Here is a 26,873-nt window from a genome sequence, read left to right as displayed (position 1 = left end):
TATCCATGCTCATGTTCAATAGCTCATCCAAAGATGCAGCTGAGCAAGCAGAGAAGTGAAGGAGGCCAGCTTCTGTTTCTATACTTATACTATTAGTCAGAACATCATCAGGAGAGGCTGGCACTGAGGGTTCTTATGCTCGAGTATCAGCCTGTTGTTACTTCTGCATCAGTGTGTGGCACAGGATGATGACTGTCAGTTCAGGCTCACTGCCAGTTCTGCAGAACACATTCACTGTGTAACTCCATTTATAGCAATGGGATTACTTTACAGCAAAATACTAGCCACAGGTTCAGACCTGGGTGCCTCTAATTTTCCTCTTCCACTACAACCCAAAGTGGTAACTAACTGATACAGTTCCCAGCCCTCCTTTCTACAGGACTAAAGATGAGGAACACACCCAACAGTCCTTGGCTGCAAGATCCACTACTCTCATCTCAGGCTTTCCAAAACCTCTCTTGGTCGTCCCATTTCCCTTCTTGAGCTCTCACTTTCACTGTTCTCACACTTCAACTTCCATGAGATGGCAACACAAGAAATTTGTCCGGGTTAAGAGCTGCACAATAAGACTTCACGATGTTCCAATTTAATTAAACAGAAACCAAACTCACTAATTACCTCAAAGTAAGTCTTGTGCTCAAAATATTTTCATTTGAAAAAGCTGTATTAGGAAAAGGAAAGAAAACCCAAGTAAGCATATGTATGTATGTAATTAAGTCTATAAGGGATAAGCATTCACAGATTATTATGCTAAATTCCTAGAATTCAGCCGAATCAAGCTACGGATTAGTCTTTTCTATTCCCTGTAGCTCCCTGAAGAGAAATGATTGATTTTTCCCTCAAGTGCATGATTTAGAAAAAAACTGAGCTTTAAAAAACAACCCAAGACAGTTGTTCGATCACATTTCACCTGCTGCTGCATGCCAAGGAGCAGAAGTGAGGAGGGAAAGTCACACGGGGACTGCACAAAGGGAAAAAGCTTATCAATATTTAAAGGCTCTAAGCAAAACTTGGATCTTGTCAAAATTCATTTTTAGTATTAATGGCTTTCAGAAATGGAATAAATTAAATATAATGCTACAGAAATTCAGTGTGAGAATCTTTGATTGATAGACTTCAGGCTAATTTGAACATAAGTCACAATTCCTGTTACAGCTGCAACATACAAACTAGGTATTACTACAGAGATCCAACACTGAAAAACTGTCAATAAGTACCTGGAGACACTTCCCTTAGAATTACAAGCACCAGAGGCAACTAACAAAATGTGTATGAATCTAATATTTAGACTTACGCAAAATTCAATTCTACATTAAAATTGGTGGCAAGAGCACTTGGGGGGGGGGGGGAGGCGGGCAGCGAGGGAACCCACAAAAAAAACCCCCAACAGAACTAATTTGGTTTGAAAACAAGACTGTTGAAATGCAAAACATTTTTGAGGTACCAGGTCAGAAGCTCCACAAGTCTGTGCTCTTGTTTTGGAAAAACACGCTATCTGAGCTAAAGTATCACAGTCATCTTTATTATTAAATATGTCTTCCTAATGCACCATACAATCATCCACCTTCTTCACTTAAAAGGCCAGTAACTGTATATCAAAAAGGGTTTTTGGTGGGCTGGCATGCCATGGTTCTCTATTGCTAGATTATTTTTCTTTGTCTGAAAGCTTCCTTTTTTTTAATAGGTTTACTGGAAAACCTGTAATACTGTTGCCTTAGTTTACAGCGGGATTCTAACACCAAAGTCTTCCACCCATGAAATTGGAAAATTTACCAGATGAGGGGGCAGCAGAAGAAAATTAGAATGTGCAATACTAATATTCCACAAAGCTTCCACAAAGTACAAGTGTCTACCCAGAGAAAACTAAGAATAGATACTATTTTACCTGCTGTTTTTGCTAAAACTTATCTGCTAACCAATGGCTTGTTAAAGACTCCATATTCTCAACATGAATCAAGTGTGGTTATATTTTACAAGATATTTCAAGCATAAAACCCACACTTAATGCTGAAAGGCTCCAAGAACACTGATGCACAATATGTCTGAAGTAAATTCTCAACTTTGCACAGGGGATGTTGTTTAGCAACTATCACTTTTCAAACTCAAATCACCCCCACAGCAGCCACGACCCTCTCCTTAGAAACTTCCGCCAGAGGCATGTACAGCTGAGATGAAGTTTGTCATCCTCAACTCTGAATTATCTGAAGTTACAAGACCAGAAAAGGGAACTTTAAGCAACGTTATTTCAAAGAAGTAAAGCTATACAAATGAAAAGCATGAAAGACAGACACCAGTCTTAGACAGATTTTTAGAACTGTTAGAGTATTAGCTCACATTTGTGGCTCATGAAAGGGAAACCAGAAAGCATCAGCTAAAATTAGAAAGTGTGGAAGATATATTGCTATGCACAGGTGGAACCCCTCTATTATTTCTTCCCACTCCATATTCTCATACCACTACCATATGTGCACCAAGCACCACACAACAGAAATTCACCAAGTGTTTTGCATTGAGTTCTGTGAAGTATCTTCTATATGCAAGAGTGAATCCTTAAGTGTACTGTGATACTAACACAGTTACACAGCTGAGGACACAGTTAAGGTGTAAGGCATTCAATTCAACATGTGCCATCAGCAACACTACAATTCCAACTTAAAAATTAGGAGCAGCTGCTGTGCTCTCTTTATTCCACAGAACTCCTAATTCAGCTACATAACTGGAGATAGCAGGTGGGGAAAGATGATTATAGATTTTATTTTTTATCTTGGGATTTTCAAGTATGCTGGATAAAAAGTTGATTACATATTTCTATGTTGGCAGAAATCAGGCAAAAAGAGGGGAGGGAAGGGTCAATCTGTGGCAACCAATGTTTCATCATTCTGGTGTCCTTAGACTGAGCCATGGCAAGATGCACACAAAATGACTCATATTACTGATGGTGTCATCCTTGACCTCTCATGCTTTTATGAGTATGACTAACTGCTCTTATTTCAGGAACAGATCCATCTTAACAGCCAGTATTCCATGCAGTCAGAAAGTCTCCAATTCCCACACACTCTTTAAAGACAAATAAGAATCCTCAAGGGTCTTAAACCAGCCTCCACACCCCCATCTCTCCAGCCAAAGTGCTTTCTGGCATTGAGACAGTAGGAGACTGCAGTAATAGTTTCATATGTTTTACATGTGACCAAGGACCTCCTCTACCATCATGGGGTCTATCTGTCAATATAACTGTGATTGGTGTTCATACTGGAGACTGCTGATTAGATATATCTGCCAACACTTCAACACAGTAAGAGGACAGACTTTCAATAAACTTCCAACAGAGACTTTATAATTTCTCCTTATCTTAATCCGTATCACGAAGACTGATACAACCTGAAATCTTCCTAGACAGCTCCATCTGTTCAGCTTCTCAGTTTATTACTTTTTTTACCCATTTTCTCATTTCTAGTACAGCTACTTAACAAGTCTAGTTTCTCTAGAAGTTAAAAGTTATCATTGGGTTTTAACTTCAGAGAGTTAAGTTTTATTTTTTGGGTATCACTGCAAAAACACATAGTTCCACATTCAGCTTTCCAGACCCCCAGTTTCTGCTCTCAAGCAGCTAACAGAATATCTCAGAACATCAGTACCACATTTACTTACAAAATAGCTTAGAAGTTATGAAAATAATTGCTTGTCCTACTAATCCTCACTTGATTCTAGTCTCCTTCTCCTAAACATAAGGAGATTGCTGTCCATTCCCATACTCCCTCCACTGCCTCAGAAGACATAAGTCTGAAACTGGGCAATGGACTCAAGATTCAGCAAGTGGGTGGGTAGATCTATCACATTTACTTACCCCCCTTTTGATGGGGAAAGGAGTATGTAGTATCTTCTAACTTATTTAATGAATTTCTTTCCACAGGAGTCCTGCCTATTACTCCTAGCTAAGTTATCATATTTGTAAAGCTGTGGGAAAGTGAGAAGAAATGCTTCGGTCAACAACGTTTTCTTCCCACATTATATTACCTTTTGTTATTCACCCTGCCTTTTCATGGTCCTTTTAGCCAATTAACCTAAATCACAATTTAAAAGCAGATGCTGAAGCTGTGAGGCACTACTCAGCACCTTCTGTATAATATCCACTACAGGGGTAGCAAACAGGGCACCGTAGTTTGGGCAAGCACTTGCCTCAAGCTATGACCCAGCCTGCATTTATTTATGACCTAGCTTTTATTTTGAAAAATAAAGAGAAACCTGTCCCTCATCCTGACCCAATCTCAAGGGAGGTGTGTTGCCTACCAGGGCCTCAGATCAGAGATATTGCTGAGAAGCTGCCTACTCTGTTAGGTCATCCTATTACCCACCCCTAGTAGTCCATGTGGATGACAGTGATGATGTGGCAAGTGAGAGAACGAGAAAACAACACCTCCTTGTATCAAGAATTACACCAGGATTTGCTTACTTACATCTAGCGAGTCCTCATTTACCAGGATGAGAGACATACTCTGTGAAATGAGTCTGCAAGAATACCCTGCAAGAGAAAAAAAAATAAAAGTCAAGGATTTACTTTTTGGAAGAATATTTAAGGTTTAGCTAAAACTTAAGATAAGCATCCCTAGGTCAGACTACAAGTTATTTTCACGCAGGTGACTTGAAGCATTAGCATATCGGACACACTCCAACTTGACAATTTTACTAGTAACGCAAGCTGCATTTCATCTGCATTTCCAAATACATCACTTCACATATTTTAACCAAAGAAAACACCATGTGAACTAGATGCAGTAAATATAGGCTACAGATCTACAGCAAAATCATGTATTTGTATACCAAAACAGGGGGTTTTTTTTTAATCTACATGAAGACAGAATTGCCTTCATCACATTACAGGAACAGATCTGAATGCACAGTTGCACCTATGCCACATGACTGGAAGCACACACATTGAATCAATTGGTGTTATCACTCCCCTCAGCCCAGAGTTGGGTTAGACAAGCATTACGTTTTTGCTCTTGAGTCTAGTGTAGGAGGCCTTCCATCAAAAACTACAGATTCATGACATACAGAGCCCCTACCAACTCCTATAGGCATCAGGTAATTGTACTAGATTATTCCTAGTGTAGTACTGAGACATGAAACATGAGCAAGATGCCACAGTGTGGTGCAGCACATGGAAGGCAGTTCTGGACATTTACCAGGACACCAAAATTCAAAGCAGAAACTCACAAGACAGAAAAAAAAGCCTCTTATTTTTGTACTAAGATCCAGTGACTGCAGTACCACTCAATGCCACTGAAGTGGCAGTTCCTCCACCACATGACTGTCACTGACATGAGACAAAGTCATATCCAGGTTATATATACTTGGCATCTGCAGAATAAACAGTGCAATTCCAGCTCAAATTAATGGCAAGAGACAAATGCAAACTCTCAGACTGACCAGACTGCATTACCTAAAAGCTCATGCCTATTCTCTTGGTATTAGCACAGTGGAGCTCCACAAAACAGCAGAGAATTCATCTATGTGAACCACATGCCTTTCATTGCTCATCTAAGTTACACAGGAAAAGGAAACACAATAGAATTATTTCATATTTCTACTGTGCTTTTGTACAGAAATGAATCATAGCAAGTTTAAGAAATGGCTGTCAAATAAAATGAGGTCTTGGGGAGTCTTTTACTTTTCTTAAATAGAGTCTAGAGTTTACTGCAGTATGAGAGTAACATCCCTGTGATGAACCACTGCAAAGCCACCAGTTTCAAAAGCAGAACAGCACAGTCAGTGTAAAAAGATTAAGAGATTAAGTGTCTCTCTCTGTATAACAGCAAGAGAACTGAGATGTGAATTCATTTTCTATGGGATTCTTGGTTCCTTAGGAAGTCCATACAGACTCATCAATTGCAATGCAAATCACTTCCTCAGGCTACAGAATTTTTCATAATTGGCTAGTTTTGTAGGTATAACTCAGGGTTAATATGTCTGCACGAACCACTTCTGGCAAGAAAGCAAATCTCTCATCTTCCTTTGTGGAAGGCAAGTTTATATCACATAGGCAGGCACTTTTAAGGCAGCAGGTTTGATTACCCACAGAAGTTTCATTTCTCTTTCATTCACAGCTGTGTGGAATATGGGTATCAGGTGCAACCTTGGAGATACATTTTCGTCTTATTTGTGTTAGCAAGCTGAGATGCTGAGGTTTACTTTCTGTTTTAGAGAATATAGAATGACACTCAACTCACACAGGCCTGTTGGTAAAAAGATAAAATATATTCTAATGAAGTGCAGCTTAGAACATGAAAGCTTTGCAGATAACCTCTGATCCTGCCTGTGAACAAGTCTTAGGTGGTAATACAGAAAACTGAGTAACAAAACTTCAACAGGTATAGACAAAACACTGACTTGAGAAAAAGTCAATTTGCCATTTTCAAGTTAACCCCAGGCTCAAGAACCACTTCCTCAGTTTTCCTGAGAAGAAAAATATTAAAAACTTGAAAACTTCCCCACACACCAGGGTTATTTCTTTCCCCAGGGAACGGCAACAGCCTTGTGCAGTAGGCTGTTACAAATTCAGTATAACCAATTTAAAAGGATTTTCTAGTAGCATTTGATTGGAACAGCAGCTGCAACAGCAAGCTATAAATTTCCAAACCACTGCTCAGCATTTCATTTTACCCCTTTCAAAACGAGCAAGATGCCACTTGACAAGTGCACCTGGAAAAAAACAACTGTGGAAAACAGTTCTGCTGGGCATCTTGGAGATCACAGAGTAGTAATCCTTCAGTTGTAGTAATCCTACAATTGAAGTCACTTCACATCTTGTCATCACATTAAACAGGAATGAGATCGAGATTGGAATAGGAAGGTAAAGCCTAACAACGGTTTATAGGAAATCTATATATTATGTACAATGTTAGGACTATGAAGATGTTAAAATATAGAACTAGTACAAAGTAACCAGCAATGGTAAGTAACATTTGTAGTCCTATTTTGAAGTTTTAAAATATTTTTATAACAGTTATTACTGGCTGTACTAACATAGCAAGTAAAAATACACTTTCCAAGATCAGGGCATATTTTTGTCAATACTTCAGTAGAATAAGATCAACCACTGGTTCAAAGCCAGGTACCAAATGTCAATCCACACCTGTAAATTGGTATCTAGCTCTTTAATTTAAAAGTCTGCTAAAAGTCCATGAAGCAGATGAATCAGATACTTCTGGGACCTGCTTCCCTTCAAGTGTGCTGGGAGAAAGACTGCTTGAACCAGAGTTCAAGATCATAGCCCACAGGCACATTCGTACTGCAGGCATACAAAATCCGGCATCTGAGGCAAAAATGATTACCCTCTGTGTTTAGAGAGGGCATGTAAGCCCCACTCAAACTTTGCATAGGGATATAGGCAAGCATGCTGGTATTGCTTCAGTTCCCTCAACTGAAAAAATCACAGCTTGCTGTAACAGAAGTGTTCTTACCTCAGAATTGTAAAGATACGGATTTGATGGATGGACTGTAAGATGGGTAAGGAATTGGCTGGATGGCTGCATCCAAAGAGTTACAGTCAATGGCTCAATGTCCAAGTGGAAACCAGTAATGAGTAGTGTCCCTCAGAGGTCATCATGGGAACACACCATTTAGTATCTTCATCAGTGACAGACAGTGAGATTGAGTGCACTCTCAGTAACACCAAGCTGAATGGCGCAGTTGATACTCTAGAAGGAAGGGATGCCATCCAGAGGAACTCTGATAGGCTTGAGAAGTAGGCCTATAAGAACCTCATAAAGTTCAAAAAGGACGAGTGCAAAGTCCGGCACCTGATATTTGGGCTTGTCACAACACAAAGTACACACTGCGGAATGAATTGATTGAGTGACCCTTCAGAGAGGTACCTGGGGATACCGGGGCATGAAATAATGGATGTGAGACCCCACCTGGAGTACTGCATCCAGCTCTAGGGCCCCCAGCTTAAAGACAGACATAGACCTGTCCGAGCAGATCCACAGGAGTTTCACAGAAGCAGTAAGAGGGCTGGAATATATCACTTGTAGGAAAAGGCTGAGAGAGTTGGGGTTTGTTCAGCCTGAAGCAGGCTCTGCAGAGACCTTACAATATACGAAGTAGGCATAAAAGTAAAACTGAACAGGTCCTGTATGGCAGATCAAGGGCCATCACTTCAAACTGAAAGAGTGTGGGTTGAGTCCAGACATCAGGAAAAGTTACGATGGGGGTGGTGGGACTGGAACAAGTTGCTCAGAAGAGTTGTGGATGCCACACCAAGGGAAGTGTTCAAGGTCAAACTGGATGGGGCTTTGAGCAATCTGGTCTAGTAAAAAAAGGGCTGGTTGAAAAAACCTCAGCATGAGCCGGCACTGTCAGCTTCCAGCCCAGAAAGCCAACTGTATGCTGGGTTGCATGAAAAGAAGCATGACTAGCAGGTCAAAGGAAGTGATTCTCCTCCTCTTCTCAGGACTCATAAAACCGTACTTGAAGTGCTGCGTTCAGCCCCCAACACAAGAAGGACGTGGACTGCTCGAAGGAGTCTAGCAATGGTCATAAAATGATCAGAGGGCTGGAGCACCTCTCCTATGAAGACAGGCTGAGAGAGCTGGGCTTGTTCAGCCTCGAGAAGAGAAGGCTCCAGAGAGACCTTAGTACATAAAGGGGACCTACAAGAAATCTGGACAGGGACTTTTTACAAGGACTGGCTTTAAAACGAAAAAGTGTAGATTTAGATTAGCTATTAGGAAGCATTCTTCACTGTGAGGGTGGTGAGGGACTGGAACAGGTTCCCCAGGGACGTTGTAGATGCTCCATCCCTGAAAGTTTTCAATGCCAGGCTGTCCCTGCCCATGGCCCAAGGTTTGGAACTGGATGATCTTTAAGGTCTCTTCCAACCCAAACCAGTCTGTGATTATAAGGCAGTGCTCATAGCTATGAATGCATAATCTAGATTAGAACTCTTAGCCTAACTGCAGGGACTGATTTCTTGTTCAAGGGGGGATGGGGCTACAGTTCAGTAAAAACTACATTCCCAGAAAAAACTTACTAAGAAAGTTATTGGCTGGAAACACATCAGTTCTGCTTTTCCAGGAGCCTGCTGAGCACCAGGATCATGGTAAATTGAAATCTGCCATGGCTTTTTTGCCTCACTGAAAGGCAAAGATGATCCAAGCTCTGCAGATTAACAGAGGATGAAGATACAGAAACACTGCTGAGCCTTCCAGAGTTGTTTCCAGATGAAAAACCTGGACAGTTTCAGCTGAAAAAACCTGAACACTGTATTTCATGCTAAAAAGATGTTTCTGAACACAGAACTCCTATTTTCTTTAAGTAGAGAGTTCAAATGGTTGAATTAAAGCTTATCGGAAACACCCTCCTCACCTGCAGGACTATGAGCTGGCATATGACTAAATAGAAGGCATTCAACCATGCCACAGCAAGGTCAGTCATTACTCTTCAGTGAAGTTAGGAATGCAAAAGACAACATACAAATGCTGAAGGCCAAGGAACTGAGATGAAGCTGGAAGAACAAAGTACTCCAACCCCTTGATGCAGCTGCCAAGAGTTCAAATATCCCTCAATACATATGCATATCCTTGCAGCAAGCAAGAGTCCATAAGCATCACCTCCACACACAATGAGAAACTGAAAACACTTTTTACTCTCCTGATAGCATATTTATACCTGAAGCATAAAACATACATATGGATTAGGTTTTAAATTCAATGCTTGTAACCCATTAAAACTGTGATACACAAAAACTGGCAGGGTGCCACACGTTTGTACTTTCAAGGCAACTTGAACATGAAGCTAATTAAGTTTGAGTTTTACTACCAAACTGTACATTAAAAGTGATAATTCAGAAATTGTAAGGGAGATGCTTATTCCTTTCAAGTTTTTTCATAACTTTTTTTTTTCATGATAGCAAGCTGGAAGTTACTCTCCCTCAGCCTTCAGAGCAAGCAACTGCTGCAAAGCTTATTTACTTGTGTTCAGGCTAGCTGCTGTCAGTAACTTCTCAACTTATTTGAGGTATTTATGCCAAGAAAGCGTAGCTACATTTTTTCTTTCAATTTCTCAATAGATGTTACTTGCCTCCTCTCCAGTTGACTACTGCTTTTAAATCATCTACTTAAACCACACACCTTAATTCTACTACAACCCTATCAGTTCAGCAAGTTATTTTACCTCTTGGTACAACTTCAACATAGGAAGATACATGAAACTTGATTCATGTTTTGAGAAGTAAACAAAAATTCTAGTCAGACAAATTCAGAGTAACCAGAAAGAGGGAATACCTATGTTGAGAGCCGTTTCCTGCTTGTCACCCGTCAGAATCCATATCTTAATTTCTGCCTTTATTAGTGTGGCTATTGTTTCTGGAACACCTGCTTGCAGGCGATCTTCAATGGCTGTAGCTCCAAGAAGCAGCAAATCCTGGGAAAAAAAAAGAATTTGAGGGACGGTTTTCTTAAGATAAACCTCTTCTGGAACACACTCAAAAAGGAATTAAAGACAGCATGTTGCACCTCATTGCTAATACAGGATTTTGACAAGTAATACACGCTACAGTAAATTTCTGGTGTGGCTATTCTACTTCCTCTGCATACAATTCACATTTCAGGGGGTACAGAATGGAACAGAGTGTTTCTGATCAGAAAGATGGCAATGTTTCAAGAGCAATTAATTGAAGTTATACAACTCCCAAGCTAGCCTATGGATGAACATATATACTGGAGTATTCACTAATCACCATAGCAACATGATGAGTGGTCTCAGTTTATATATTTCCTAAGCTCACAAAACAAAAGTCACCTGGCATCACATCATTTAAACTCATTTCCCTCCCATAAAATGTACGTACAGACTGAATACAATCACTCAAAGCAAAAATTATTGCAACTATTTATGGATATAATCACTACATTTATGTAATACAAGTGGTATGAACATTAATCAATCCAAGTATCTCTAATCTACATATAGATGTTTGCCAGAAAAATATGTCTTATACAACAAATGTAATACTACAGAGTTAAACATGTTCTTATGCAATTCTAAAGCAATTGCTTGAAGAGATTTGGTTGTGTTACAGTAAGAAAAAGAAAGTCAAGCAGACAAAAATACCTAAGAAATAAACCTCATCAGAAGGCACAATCTACTCAGCAGATTTTAACTTTAAAGGCATATTAATGATTCCTTAAACATGTAAAGATTTAAATTTAAAAGAAATTGATACAAATTGAGTTTAGTCATACCGCTTCATTTCAGGAATCGCATAGAATAAGTAACAGCTTCTATTCTTTGTAGGGATTACAGTTATTCAAGTGAAAACAGATGAAGCGAACAGAAGTATTTAAGAGACTTGAGGTTGTTCATTCTGGAGAAAAAAGGCTTCAGGTAGACCTTAATATAGCCTTCCTATATATAAGGAGAACTTACTAGAAAGATGGAGAGGGGCTTTATACCACGGCCTGCAGTGGCAGAATAACAGGGAACATCTTTAAATTGAAAAAGCAAAGATTTAGACTGGACATGAAGAAGAGATATTTTACAGTGAGAACTGTGAGATACTGCAACAGGTTGCCCACAGAAGTTGTGGCTGCCCCATCCCTGGCAGTGTTCAAGCCAGGCTGGACTGGGCTTTGAGCAGTCTGATCTAGTGGAAGGTGTCCCTGCCCATGGCAGAGGGTTGGCACTAGATGAGCTTCAAGGTCCCTTCCAACCCAAATCATTCTGTGATTCTATGAATGAGGGCATTATTTGCAACTCCCACTTGTATGCACCTATGCATGCATGAGTAACAGAAAGGGAAGCTGTTATTTATACAAGCATGCAAGCTGACATTAGTTACAGGTCTTGACAAAGCTTTAGCTTTATTATGAGATATTCAGCTGGTAAAGGTAGAAGAATTTACTTTAGCACTCTATAGCCTTCTGGCTATACAAAAGTGTTTGCCTTTATCAATGCCAACATTTGAACGTGTCAAATTAAATCTAAGCATGCAATTGCAGATTGTCTTTTATTCCCAAAGTCAGTTGTTAAGCAGTTAAACATGACAGCACAGGGATCAGCACGGCTGAGTTACCCAAGCAGGGGAGTTACTATTGTGCCTGCTGAAGCCCTCTCAGTCAGTGTGTAGGTGGGGAAGGAAGCCCATTCGTGTTTGTATACACATGTACGCCTGTACTATGATCCAGTAATCAACACTCAGACTGGCAAAGTAGCTCTCCTACTCTCATTTGATACCTTCAATGAAAACAAATCAGCCTATTAATATACATTATACTTTGTTACTGCCACAAGCCAGTTTCTGATCTGGAAAGAAGTGCCTGCAGACCAGAGAATTTAACTTGGGAAATACCAGCTCTAAGAAAGGAAAAAAAAAAAAGTGCAATTTCCTGCTCTTCGGTATGACCAGCAAGCAAACATTAACAGGAAAGGGATACAGCGGGTATTTCCTTCCAATATGGCACAAATTCCAAAATTCCAATTCTACAACCCATTCACAGGTTCATTTTTTCCAAGATTTTAAACTGTGAAAAGTGGCAGAAGATAAATGGCCAAAAGATATCTAAGGCTTGAGAGCACATTTTAAAGTAAGAGAAGCAAGCTACGTTCACTTTTCACCTCAGTGAAAACAGAAGTGTACAAAAGCATAGTGCAGGAAGCAGAAAGCTGAAATAAGTTATGCAAACCCACAGAACCAAGGATTAGACAACCACACTGGCCAACACAAAAGATGACTTCAGGCATTAGTTTGAAAAACAAGACCCAATCTTCAGCTGTTACTTAAAGAGTTCTTGGAGTTTTTCCATAACCCTATGAAAGTTAGCTGCCTTCCTAGTCTTAATTCCTTTCCTCTTCTGCCCCAACTAACTTCAATAAACAACAGTGCTCCAGAACTTAAGTTGCATTGTTAACATTAAAAAAAAAAAAAACAAACCAACATTGAAATTCAAAGAGTGTTTTAAAGAAACCACTATGAGTGAAATAACCGGTGCAAGGAGAATGGGCACGAACAAGCATAGCTGAGAAGTGACTACCAGCATTTCAGAAAGCAGGAAGACCAATGAATATCGAGGAAGCACTGTCCCCTAGTGTCGACATTTTACCATTTCATTTAGTGTGGGACTAGAGTTTCAAACTGGCTCTCCATTACCTACTTTCCCCTTCCAGAATTATGAGTTCTACAACTTAAATGGAGAGCATTTTTCACCTTTTTTTCCAAGCCGTGCTACTACAGAGGCCTCAGTGAGCACTCTGTTTTGTCTACAGAGTCTACAACAGCCTTCAGAAAACCTGAACTGACACTGCCATATGAAAAGGAACAAACTTCTCTATACACTAGCACATGGGAACTTGGAGCAACATAGTGATTTTGTATGTTATCTTTTTCAAGTTACATCACTGTTACACAAGACAAAAATACTGAGAAAAGAGTTTATGAGTAGCAATGACATTTTATACATAACTTGGTCTCAGACTTACAAATTAAAACTTGAGAGGTCTATGGTTTGAGCAGGTTGCCAACTAAGAACACCTTTCCAGGTTCTTATGAGTTAACTGGTTCACTGTATAAAGCCCAAATTCCATGAGAAGATACATCTGCAAGGGAATCTGATAAACAAAAAATAAGAAGTATGGGTATTACCTTTTCAATAATCTCATAGCATTCCTCCATCTTCTGAGCTCTATCTTTCAGAACTGTACTGGTCTCATTGTAGACATTCAGCCACTCTCTATAAGAGTTTTCTGACAGATCTGCATAAGCAATGCACAAAGTTCTCAGACCTACAAAACAGAAAACAGCCATTACACACAGTAGATTTACACTGACTATCAGCAAATCATTAATGCCCTAATGAACACTAAATTCTAACCCTCTCACCAGAACAACAGGAGCTTTTAATGCACACTGTTAAACTTCGGATTCCACAAATTTTCCCTGTACATGTTTAAAGCATTTGAATTTTCACAAATGTAAACCAAAAGCCTGGCTCATATAGGTTACTGATGTTGGTGCAAACCAAGAGAAGCTAAGGGCCACAAGCTTCTCCCTGATTTTAAGTATTGCAATCTAGCCATACTGGAGCAACAAAAGTGTCATCTGTAATCTTTTTAAGTTTCACTATGAAAGCGAGCTTGTCCTTCATGTATCTTTAAAGGTCAAATTAAAAAAATGGCTACATATTGTAACTGGAGATATTACTTAGTCAAACACACTGCACAGCCCACATCTTGTAAAACGACTGTTTCCTCCTACAGTGTATGCATGTAACTCACATTAATAATGGGAGTTACACATGCACAAAGGAGCAGATAATAGGGCCCATGAAATATGAAAACCATTTTATTAGACCACTGGAAAAAATTAACATACAGAAGTAATGATTTTTTCTTCCTCTGGCATGAGTCAAGCAGAAAGGAGTGTGTGCCATGAAGTATTAAAGTTTCATCACTGAGAACATAGGAGTCTGCAGAAAAATTACTAATGAAAGCTGAATAATGTTTACAGATTTAGGAGGGAAATCACTGGTCCATGGTTTTACTATAACAAAAATATCTTATGCTACTGCAGAAGAGGGAACAAAGTCAAGTACTTCTGTTTGAACAGAGGTGTTACATCAGTCCTAAAGGCCTTACAGACCATTTCAGATCATTTTTGATGTCTTGGTCTTCCAGGCTTCTCAACTCGTTCAGCTTCTCGCTGCTTCATGAAGCCAGGGACTTTGTCACCTTTTACACTGGTAAAAACACCTCTAAATCCAGTGTAATGGAGGTATTCTGAGCAATACAACTCACACCCATTCCCTTCATCACAGGCACACAGCACCCCATCTTTTCCTTCCAAATTCTACTTTCTTACTGAAATTGCACAAAAACAGAGCACAAACTTTTAGGGTTAAAGTTATCCCAGAGTTGTTAATTTGCTGATTACACACCACTTCTTAATCTATCTTCATAACCATCTTACTCAGCACTGCAAAGGTTAAACAATGCAGAACATGCTGCAATAAGTTTGCTAAGTTGAAATCCCATGACACGCTGCTTCTCTTACCTTCTGTCGCGAAGTATTCAAGATGACACAGTGTTTGCTCCATATACTCGGAATCTTTTGAAAGCCTCTCAAAAATTACATTATCCTATTAAAACCAAATTCATTACAACAGAGTAAGTCTACAAATGAAGTTTCTATTTGGGTATTTATGAGCTCAAGTGAAATAACCTGAGTGAACTTACTAATACCCAAACCCAAGACTGTGTTTGCAAGTATCATGTTCAGGTTTTAGAGACTCTGTTTTGAGTAAGCGATCTAGATTGTGCCCAGTGGCAAAAATACTGCGTCCACTTTAAATAATGGGAACAGAAGTACACTCTGCCCCCCTCCTACCCTTTTTCCATAAATGGGTCTCCATTACTGGGCAGTACAGAACACCCCTTTCTGAAGTGGATATATTGATTTCCAGAGATTGTAAGTGCCTGATCTTATCCAGGATACATTGCAGTCCCATGCAGAATTGCTTCTTGCAGTCCTTTCTGGAAAAGATTCCCACTGACATTAAAAAAATAGAAGGCGGAAGCACTGATCAGGTTCTACAACAAAATTCTCTTAGAAATATCCTTCCTTCATCACTATATCAAATGGCAACTGAAATAGCCCAGATAACAATCAAAATAAAGCACCATCACCTACATGTCTGGAGTCTCTGGATTTTATTCTGCAACTGTCAGAACAGGGTGCGCTACACACACAGGAGATACGGAAACCCTACTTTTGCTCAAACATGTACTCTTGACTAAGCACGCCTACATCTATCATTGATTAGAAACAGGCATACAAAATAAGTAACTCATTATGGAAGTGACAGGAAAGGAGATGACTATCAGAATGGGGAAGAGTTCATATGGAATAGGCAGTTAACTTAGAGTTTAGGTGAGTTTCATCTTGTATGTTCTGCTGCATCCACAACACCAGATTACACTAATTACTACAACCCTTTTGCTCTTTTAAGACATCTGAGACTGCTCATATGGAAGACAGCCTAAGTTTTTTTACTATAAATTCTCATGTTCTCCATCCCTTCCCTCTTCAAGAAGTAATGTGAACTCAGGTATAGTACGAGCAACAAGCAACTGCAGATCTGTGCAGTCCTACTAGACGTACAACTTCAAACTACTGTACAAAGGCAATGGGCTTAATCCACTCTCACCACACCAGCATGAAGCCAGCACATATTTATCAAATCAGGAGTCCAACTGAAGCAACAGAGCAGTGTACCCAGACAAATATGTCCAGACAAATTCAAGTAAACCAGCTCTTTACAGAATTCAGATCTGGTTGCAAAAAGCACTGAAATTAGAACCACTCTCTGGCTGTGGCCAATGCTACTTTTGCAGCCTTTGCACTTTGATAAGTTATTGCTTTTGTCAGTGAAGACAGAAGCACACTATGGTGCAAGTCATGGTGACAAATTACAGCAGGTGCAGAGACACAAGACAGCTAGATCAAGAGGCACTTGAGAACAGGTTTTAGCATTACAGATCCAAACAGCCTTTAGTCTAGCTCCTGAAATGCTGCTGTGCAGCCTTGTGAAATCTTAACTTTGATTAATTAAAGGACACTGCTCCCATCAGTCTCAGGAGTTCAACTTGGTAGTAGAAAGCCCAACAATCTTCCTGCCTGCAAAATGAGTCAGAGGAGCAATGAGCAGTCTCTTAAGAATCACTTGGCCCTAAACAGCAAGCCAACAGGTACTATGTACAAGACACGAAATGCCAGCAACAGCCACAGCTACTAAAACAATAACTAGTAGTGTTACTTCTCCATTAGGTGACTTCATTACTTACAGCCCCTTTGCAGTAGAGACGTAGCTTTCCTGATGGAGTTCGAACAATCACTGACATTCTTTTCCTGTTGCTATTGAAGGAAAAGAATTTGCTTCTGTTAGTCATAGCAATGGACAGCAAGTCCTGTTCTAGCCAGAGATTTTTCTCAGATGTGTCTAGTGCATCTGAAACCAGGTGAGACGTAACAGTAATAACTTGAGACCCCACAATTCTTGACAGCAAAGAGAAATACCAAATTACTCATTTCCAGCTTCAGCCCTATGGCTCCCATTGGCAAGCACCCTTCCAAGCAAGCCAGGACACAAGAACAGCTGCCTACCCAAATCTTCCCTGGCTTATTTTTACATACTCCTTTCGAGCAGAACCAGCCAACTCAAAGACAACAGAGAATAAGTCTTCAAGTCATTAAGCCACAGAAATGGTAGGAAAATAAATAAATCAATAAATAAATCACAAAAGCCAGCTGACTAGCACCTCCTAAACTGACAAAACTTTATCAGCTGACAAACAGAAAGCACCTTTTATCATCTCCAGTGATTTAGTGGCCAGATTCATCACACAAAGCTTCTTGCTGCCCAAGCAGTGACCATGCTATCTAGTCTAACAAGTTAGGAGTGTTTGCAAGGTTTAGTTTTTCCTATCTGGAGTGGTTCTTAAAGAGGCACCAAAAAGCCCTTCAGTTGTAGATTCCACCTACTCAAACCCAAGTAATTTACAGAAGCACTGTAAAAGTGCAATCTCAGTCTTAAAGCAAGTTCTTGAAATAGACAAGTGACACATCAGGAAACCAATGAGGCATGGAATAACACTTCCAGGGGAGCAACTTCTCAGGAAGCCAACAAAGCTGCAGTGGCAGGGAAGAGTTTCATGCTCTCATGCTGACAGCTGTCAGTTTGTAAGAAGCTCTGTATTGATCTTATATTGTAAACAAGGAGGGGCAAGAAAAAGCTAAGGAAGTTCAGCTCTTCTACTGCCTCAGCTGAATCTTTTTATTCTCAAAGATATTTATGAAAATAGTTTTCTTGTTGCCCTGCATTTAGTTTATTAGAGGAAAACTTACCTGGAAAACTCTAGCACGTTAAGAATTTCAAAGGTTTTTTCTTTTCCCAGCTACAAAAGAAAGCAAACACTGTAATAAATATAATTTGTAGTACATTCTTACACGTGCAAACATGTAAGGTAGCTAAACACAACCTTTTTAATACATCCAAGTGTAAATAAAACATAGTAATAGCTCCCTCTCCTGGTAAAAGTGAAGTAGACCCCCATTTAATGAAGGCATTCTAATCTTACTTGAATGTCTAGTACTGTGGCACCCTCCATTTACTATTTTTACACCACTTCAAGGAACTACCGTTTTACTCCAGAAGGATAAGCATGCTCTGAAAGTTTATCTGCATATTTACTTCTTAACAGCTAATAGACATGCTACAGACTGTGAGCATTATTCCAACTTAGAATAAACATGCCATGCAGATTTGGTATTACAATAATAACCTTTGTCTGAACTGCCTTAATATTTCATTTACTTGAATTTACAAGCATATTAGATTGTATGTTTTGAAGCAAAAATAAAATGGTTTACTAAGGATAAATTCCTGTTATTGCCAACAACTTTCGGTTGGGGTTGATGAGCAACCTGAGGAAGGAAAAGGATTTTGAAACACCTTGTCTTTGCCATTCTTGTTGTAGAGCAGATGGAAAAAGCAGTAGGAGTTACTGGAGTCTCAGAACTCCAATGGTATCTGTAATACATTGTCAAAGAAAGGGCTGTAACAAAACCTAATTGCAGTAGTTATGTTCTAGAAGGTACATACCAACTCAACAATAACCAAGATCAAAAGTCATCTCCAACCCATGCTACATGTACTGCCACTGACGTAGACAACAAGACATGAATCCAAGAGTGAAAATTTATACCACTGGCTATAGACTGTGCATGCTCCCAACCTGGTATGTATGAGGAGTATAAAACTAGGTCTCGTGGCCCTGGTTCTCCCTGCAGAGAAGAGCCTAGATAGCTCTAGTTGATGCTGCTTATCCTAAGCTCTTCCTCTTAAACTAAGCAGCAGTTTTCTGAGAAGCTGCTAAAAGTTTGTGACAAGCCCTGGAAAGCTGTATTTTAAGTGCTTTGCCTGGCAGTGCACCAAGAAACTTGAAAGTGAATGCACCTGAGCAGAAGGACAAAAATATATCCATTATTCTTAATAAGCACCCTACTAAGCTGCACCTGTGTAAATCTGGAGTCACTTTAGCTTAGACTGCAACTTCAGTCAGAATGGGGCCCCATGAGTTTGAGACTGCCTGCATCAGCTCTAATCCATTAATTACACAGGATTAGACACATCATCTACAGAGTATCTCATTGAGAAGAAAAAAAATCCATTTTCAGACAAGAACTCAAATATTTCAAAGCACAGTAACCATTAAAGGTAAGTCAGAAAATCTCTACACACATGAATTTCCTTCTAATGTGAGTGTTCTCATTTGTGTTTCCCAGACAATGGAAATATTCTTCAAGCACAGTTGCTGTAATTTCCCACATAAGCTCACAAGTTCCTATTGCCCATGCCACACAGAAAGGCAATGGACTTTGCATCTAGAAACAGAGTAAGACAACTTTTCCCAGTCTGAAAAAGCCTGGGATGTCACGTACAATCTTAAAGGCTCTGTAAAAGCAAGCTTACCAGAACCACACGAGAAATTTATGCTCTGAATGAGCTTAGAAGCCTGTGCTGTGCATATTTACTACTTACCGCATCAATGATAACAGAATGTGGAGTCCGTCCTGTGAAAACATAACCAAGTTTTTTTGCTCCTTTCACCAAGGCTCCTTCATCTGCCAATACAAGAAAAGCTTAAGATTACTATGGTATGTAGAAGATGACTGCAAAGCCCATACTTAAATACGCCACAATGCCAAAACAGAGAAAACCCCTTTCCCCATACTCCCCCATCTGTAGGGCTGTTACAGTAGCACACACTTCCACAAGAATGTTCATATTTTAGTCCTACAAACGCCATGCAATATCAACTATACAAACTTCATAATCTGCATAAAACATCCTGAATTACTGAAGCATTGAACTCCACTGTTATGAATACATGAAAAAGGGGAAATACTTGTTCTGAAACCAAGGTCAAAGCTACGTTACTCTAAATTCTTACAACACACATTTAATCCATTTCCTGCTGTAAAGGTACTAAGTTCAGGTGCTATAGAAATATAACAGTCTTGTGGAGACTGAACTGGGGCAGTGTCACTAAGAGCTCAAAAACCAACTGAAACCAGAGCAAACACTTCTAGCTCTAGTAGACAGTTAAACAGCCTCATTAAGAAGCAAGTGGCATTAGGGATAACTCCCATATAGACGTATTTAGTGCCCAATTCATGCATACATAACACCACTACAGCTCCCTTAGTCTCCCCACAGCTCATCAACACTGTGACTGACCACAGGTGCCTTACACAGGCTCCTCACCCTACTCTTCAGGCACTCTGAAGTATAAATAAGTTATGCTGCTTCACCATTCATTATATCACTACAACAATTCCAGAAACAACTTCAGTTAAAGAGAAATTTGATGGGTAGCAGTGCCCTGCTGTTCCACATTTAGCCCTGCCTACCTCCTTCAATACCTCTGTCCTACCTGAAACAAGGAAGAAATGGGTAAAGAGCAGGCCTGAATATGGCCAGTATCCTGCTCTTGGATGTACTGTGTCACAAATCAGCATATCAGCACCTTGTACCTGCTTAAACCAAGATGGGAAGCTACTAGGATCAAGAAAAATAGTTCGCACTCATGCCAGATAAAGTAATTGCTCATGCAGAAACAAATCCATACTTCCATCGATCAGCTGTACACACTGGAAGTTTTACTTTTGCCACAGATCAGCTGTACACACTGAAGTTTTACTTTTGCTTCTCACCCCTGCAGAAAGGCCAGAGTAGAAGGTCTCATGAACACAGAAAGATCATAAGCCTGACCTAGATCTACAAAAACATCATGTACTTGCTGTTTTTGTAGGAGACATTCAAAAGCAGCATGCACTGATGACAGAAGATGCCAGAACTACTGCTAGCATCACAGGGGACATCTTGCTTTCAAAATCAATGACCTTTACAGAAATTTCTGGACCTTCCTTCTATCTACTTCTAGTCTCACTCCATTCCTTTCAAAAAAAGAAAACAACCAACCTGGAGAGGAGGCCTGGTAGATTATTTTATTTCCTTGTCTCTCAGGAACAACAGTGTGACACACGGCCAGCAGAGTGAGGAACTCCTGTATGTGCACAGCTGTGGGCTAGACAGGACATCAGGAGAGTCAGATTTAGATTACACAGAGACAGCTGTTCACTAATCAAAAACCCCTCAGATACTACAGACAAAAAAACCCCAATTGTTCTCTATTTATAGTAGCTATCCTGGTCCCAGAACATCAATACAGTAGAGTTAAGAGCCAGCTTTAATTAACTAGAATGCTTATGATAAAAATCTCATTTAAGTTGCAGAGAGCTGGGAAGCCAGATCATTTCCCCCCTCCCCACACTCAAATATAAAAACCGTCAGTTTTGTAACAACCCAAGCTTCACATAGGCAGATTTGTCTGCCACAAGATGCTGATGAAGCAACAGGAAATATTACTTTGGTGGCTTCCACAACAACTTTTAATAGATTGACAGTAACCTCACCAGAATTAAAAATCACTGCAACTGCACAATTTGTGATGAACATCCAAAGCTGACAGCAGCTGATTAGCCAGCAGAAGGCAACATCATGTGCTTTTCCACAGGAATATATCATCTAGCCAAGCAGAAATTTGATCAATGGTCCCTACACATTCAACATCATGAGAACACATGATATAAAACATTGTTCACAGAATGCAGTTGCCAGCCATCCCTAAGTGCTTAAAGACACACTGGGTCTACAACTCAGTAAAGATAGCATGGCACTTAAATATCAAGCCTCTGATCTGCAAATTCAGGCAGCTACAGTGACTTGGAGTCTCTCATCTCATTCTTCCCTCCTTTCCACCCCTGCTTCTCGCATGGCATTTCTAGTCTCACAGCAGTCAGAAGTGGTACTCAGCTGCCCAGCTCACAAGCTGCCATACTACTTTCACCCACAGTTCACACAAGCCTTTAAGGCGCTTGCCTGAAACAGCTGAAGTGAACACATGCTCCCCTTCACCAACTCTGCTATATCAGTAGCATCCACAGTTGGTGGCACCTATCTTTTACGTCACATCAGCCGTTTGCTCAGCGACTGAGTCAGACATGAACTTCACAGCTCTACCTTTTCAGAAAGCCTTAGCTGACTTCACAAACTCAGTTTTTGCATATGAAATATCACCTAGTTCCCAAAAGTTTCCATTAGCATAGCATATTTCATACATACTCTGTCTTAACAGAACATTCAAAAGATCAAGCACATTGCACAAGCTGTTAGAACAAGGCTGGGCCAAAACCTTGCTATTGCAATATTAAAACCAAGATCAGATGGAGAATACAAGATACTAATAAAAACAGGATCAAAGTTTTCTTAAACAGTTAAAAGATGCTTCTACATCATTTAATCTGCTAGTGTACTGTTTCTGCTGTTTCACAACAGAAAGGCTACGATGTTTAAATGAAGCTTTTTCAAGTGAAAACCACATGACACCAAAAATCCTCTGATGTAAGAGACTTGGATTATAGGTATTTTTCTAAGAGTATATGCAGCATTACAATCTGAAATGCAGCAGAGTTATTTTTTAGAACCCTTTAATCATACAGAACTACAAGACATTAAAACCCCCTCCACTTCCCACTTAGAGGGGCCTGGAAAATGCAACTTCTCACAATTAGGCCAGCAGCATTCACAACTGGCTCTCAGACATGTTAATGCTTTTCTCCTCAACCAAGCTATGTGACAGAAATAAACCCAAAGCTTTGTCCTGTCCCAGATCCTATTTCAGGGACAAGACCAAGAATAGGGAAAAACTGTTGAATTTTTGGGTTTTGTTTGTTTTGTTGGGTTTTCTTCTCCAATATGGTGCCCATGGAGTACATACTTGTACAACAAAGATGCACTGGCATAGTTAGATTTAATTAGTAAGAAGTAAGTTACTATGTAAGTCACAAAACAACATCATCTAGCAAATGCTGCATTAACACATGTAAACAAAGAAGCAAGCACATCAGAGTAAGAGTCTAACAAAAAGACTGAAGATCCAATACTTATTTCTTGTTTTACTCCATGTACTCTGTCATTAACATCTTTGAGATAACTGTTTTACACAGGCCCCTTATCTTTGCATACTGAAGCTTCTGAATTGTATGGTCACACACCACTAAAACAGCAGCAGCCACAGATCTTTGACGCGCTGGAGTGCAAAGGCTGTGTTAAGAAAATGAACAGATGCAATATAACTGGAGTAGCGTGTGAAATGTTAAGTCCATAGCAAATTCCTGGTCAGGAGGTTACTGCTGCTCCGTTATTTCCAGTGAAAGCAATGAAAAATTTACCTCCATCTCAAAATGCACAGCCTGCCAGATTCTCCTTTCAGCATCCACTGCTGCAGACCTTTGAAGTTGTTCTTATGCTTATTTGACTAGCCCCTTACACACTGTAATACTATGTGCTCTATCAGCTGGAAACAACCTTTCTCCGGTAATGTCAGATTTTAATCCTTCCTATGTATGTATTTCTGCTTTCAAGCCAGCAATGTAATTTGTTGCTGTCTTGGTATTTTCACAGCTCACAATGTATTACATGGCAGTCTTCCAATTCTATAGCAACGGATCATCAGAGGCCCAGCTGATCATGTCAGCTCCTCCACACAGCTGTCACTTGTTTCCTTTCTATATTGTTCCAGCACTGACATAATATTTGTTGCACTGACATGAATCACAACAGAGCATTCAAATTCCTGCTTCAGAGCTGTGAACAGAAAATTCATTAGTGGCTTCTGTAGTGATACATCCCTTGCAACACACCAAGTTGAACCCCAGCACAAAACAGAATTCCCACAGGTTAACTGATTCTGCTTTATTGCTTATTTCTTCCCTCTTTTAAAGCACATTTCTGCCATTTTAGTACTCAGACTCTTACTGATGGTCTCTGAGACATTCCTTGCCTGCTCATTTGTTAAGCTCAGCTCTGTTTCTTCCCACCCCCCATTTTTTGCTTTTCCATTAATGTGTAGCAGGAACAAAGTTTGCACATTTTACTCTCTTGTTCAGCTGTCCACAGGCAGCTCTCATTCTCCTCGTTTTTCCTCCTTGTGTGCCAAGAGCTCTGGGAGAAAGCTATTGCTTCTCTTTGTCTTTTCCAAAGACCCATGAAGCACCTGGTGTACAACCATCTACACCAGCAAGGTACTCCACTGGCTAAACTTACTTTGCACACTGCCCCTTACAAGCTGAGAACTACAGACTCATTAAGACATAGTATCGTATTTCTGGAAGCAGTTTCCAGATTACCTACAAAGCATTATCTACACTGAAAGCAGTTTCCCTATCTAGGTGGCACAGCATTATCCATTATCAGCCAGGGCACAGACCTCTGGTCAGGAAGCTGCATCACAAGATTTCATCCCTTCATGTTCCCCCTCATTCAGAAGAAACAAGACACCAAGTCAAAACTCAGCCTTTTGGGGAATAATCTGTGCTCTGCAGAGCTATATCTCTCCACATTTGTCACATGTTCTTATCTGGGCCTCCTCACTCTGAAGACAAACTGCATTATCCTGCCAACTGTTCACAGCCTAATAAAGTTACAAGAAAATTGAATAAACAACCTGACATGCAATTCCCTTTTTATTTGCAGCAGCATCAGATCAGTGCCTCCATTCACTGTATTTACAGATGAGCAGAACTGACAGGTTTTTAAGTGAATGGGCAGTGGGATATTAAGACATAAAGCAACAATTTAAGCTTCCTCCTTTGCATAAATGTGACACATTCTGCTACAGACAGCTAGAAAAATACTTATCTACTTCATTACCAGAGAGAATTATGACTCACCACCTTAAAAAGATGTGAGCTTCCTACTGTTTTATTCATTAATCTATCTGGGGAGCAGTGTGAGGATCCAACCATGTTGGACACCTCCAGAACAGGAAAGCTGGTAAGGCTGGAGGACACAGACTAAAAGAAAATACTAACCAGCATTTGAATATCAGAGTTAAATGCAAGCTTACCTTGTCCAAAACCATTAAAATAGGACCTATAATTAAAGGTACTACCCTGTACTAGAGAGGATGAAAAGTACCAAAGTCCCATGAACACTAAAGGCAAAAGCAGAAGAGTGAAAAGTATTTCTTACAAAGCTGTAACAACTTAATTGTGAGTTGTTAAACAGAAAGTTTGGACAGTCTTCAGGAAACTGTTACTTTTCTGAACTAAAGCCTCCCAGAGGTTTTCACCACCCTAGGTCCTCTACCCCTCCTGTATTTTAAATTCCAGTTTTCATCCCAGATACCAGTGCTACACTTTTCTGGCTCTGCCTTCCTAAGGAATTAAGAATCAGCTGATGATACATGTTGCAAAAATAAGCAGACACATTAGAGAGATCCAAAATGATCACTTTGAGGTGAAAGCTCAACACTAGCACAACAGCTATCTGTTCTGCCTGGTCAGCTGCTAAACTACTCATCACACATACTGAACCAATTTGTGCATATATATTATGTCGTGGAAGGGACTCAGAGATCAATGTGATCAGACAAAGCTATTTATTATAGAAAACTAAGTCTTTATATACTATTTCTTAAAGTTGTTTTCACTAACTTGGCCCATTGTGATTGGATACATATCTGTGAGGCCCTTAACAACTAACATATAATTGGTTAAGCACAGGTGTGAGAACCTGACCTTCAAAGTTTTCCAACAGTCCTCAATTTAGCAACTCAGTAAATTCCAGCTCCTTCTTATCTTGCTGGGATTCTCACTCCCAGTGCCTCGCTCCCATCCTCCTTCACCTTTAGTTGTCCCTTGGTTCATGTCAAACTCCACGTAGGCACTTGCTGATCTGGGTATGTGGCCGTTCTTTGCCAGAAAATCATCCACATATATATATATACACATATATATACATATATATATACACACACATATATACACACACACATACATATGTGCCTCGCACTTGCTGCTTCTTGCCCAAGTGGCGATTTGGGGGCCACAGAAAAAAGTTCATATGCAAATTGGAATTAGTAGAGGAATTTCAGAGATAATCCAGGGAGATAGAGGAGCCTAGAATGAGATCCAAATCCTTTCACTTCTTGACCTCCTTCCTTGCACTCATATCATCAGGGTAAAAAAAATAACCCCACACCAAACAGGCTTGCACCTCTCTGCTGAGTTTATTCACAGCACATTTGCAATTCACAAGCACCAAGATAAGACCATCAAACATTCCTTTAAGTCTTAGGGAATAACTGACCTCTTATTCTACTAAAAGAGTTTACACCATTTTCCCTACAGAAACAAGCCAGCAATCGCACTCCCGGTGCAGCTGCACAGTTCATCCAACAGAAGCTATCACAAAGAAAAAGCACAGGCAGACAAACCTAGGTACTTTCTTCCACATTAAAATCCCAGAGAAACATCCACATGTTTTCAAGACAGCTTATTTTTCCTTGGAACGCTTCCTACAGGGCAATAATTCTTTGACTGTTACTCAAGTGTGGACTTGGCCATCAGTCAGTCCTCACACACCAGTGGCCCAGAAGAGCTATGAAATTTAGGTGATGCAGGATGCTAGCAATCTTCCTAGCAGATGGAAGACAGTCTCATGAGAACAAGTACATGATTTTTTATTTTCAACCTGGAAAGAGAATTACTTGGCACTGAGACAACTCTAAACTAACACTTGCAACTGAACTGAAAAAAACCCAACATCTTCAAGACCAGAGCAATGAGCACTTAATGAGTGTTCGTGAGAGATCACATTGACAGCTTCAGCGGTAAAAGGGCAAATGTTTAAAGTGAATTCATTGCTTACGTGAGGACTGCATCATCTAACACCATAAGGCAGTTCGTGCTGGAA

The 26,873-nt window shown here is 40.0% G+C and overlaps 1 protein-coding gene across 1 annotated transcript in view; it reads right to left on the bottom strand.

Annotated features, from left to right (window-relative positions):
* Positions 1-26,873, bottom strand: part of ATP8A2 (ATPase phospholipid transporting 8A2) — a gene marked incomplete at both ends in the record, with an annotated part of 130,680 nt that overhangs the window by 78,923 nt on the left and 24,884 nt on the right. The window contains 8 exons of the mRNA XM_080613560.1: positions 4,455-4,519; positions 10,284-10,422; positions 13,640-13,779; positions 15,047-15,131; positions 16,837-16,906; positions 17,897-17,946; positions 19,593-19,675; positions 21,036-21,141. Coding sequence (XP_080469686.1) covers positions 4,455-4,519; positions 10,284-10,422; positions 13,640-13,779; positions 15,047-15,131; positions 16,837-16,906; positions 17,897-17,946; positions 19,593-19,675; positions 21,036-21,141 — 738 coding nt within the window. The remainder of the gene's footprint in view (positions 1-4,454; positions 4,520-10,283; positions 10,423-13,639; positions 13,780-15,046; positions 15,132-16,836; positions 16,907-17,896; positions 17,947-19,592; positions 19,676-21,035; positions 21,142-26,873) is intronic.

Source organism: Psittacula echo, assembly GCF_963264785.1.
Source record: "Psittacula echo genome assembly, chromosome: 3".
Classification (NCBI taxonomy): Eukaryota; Metazoa; Chordata; class Aves; order Psittaciformes; family Psittacidae; genus Psittacula; species Psittacula echo.
The sequence above is the reverse complement of the archived record's forward strand: the minus strand, read 5'-3'. Positions and strand labels throughout refer to the sequence as shown.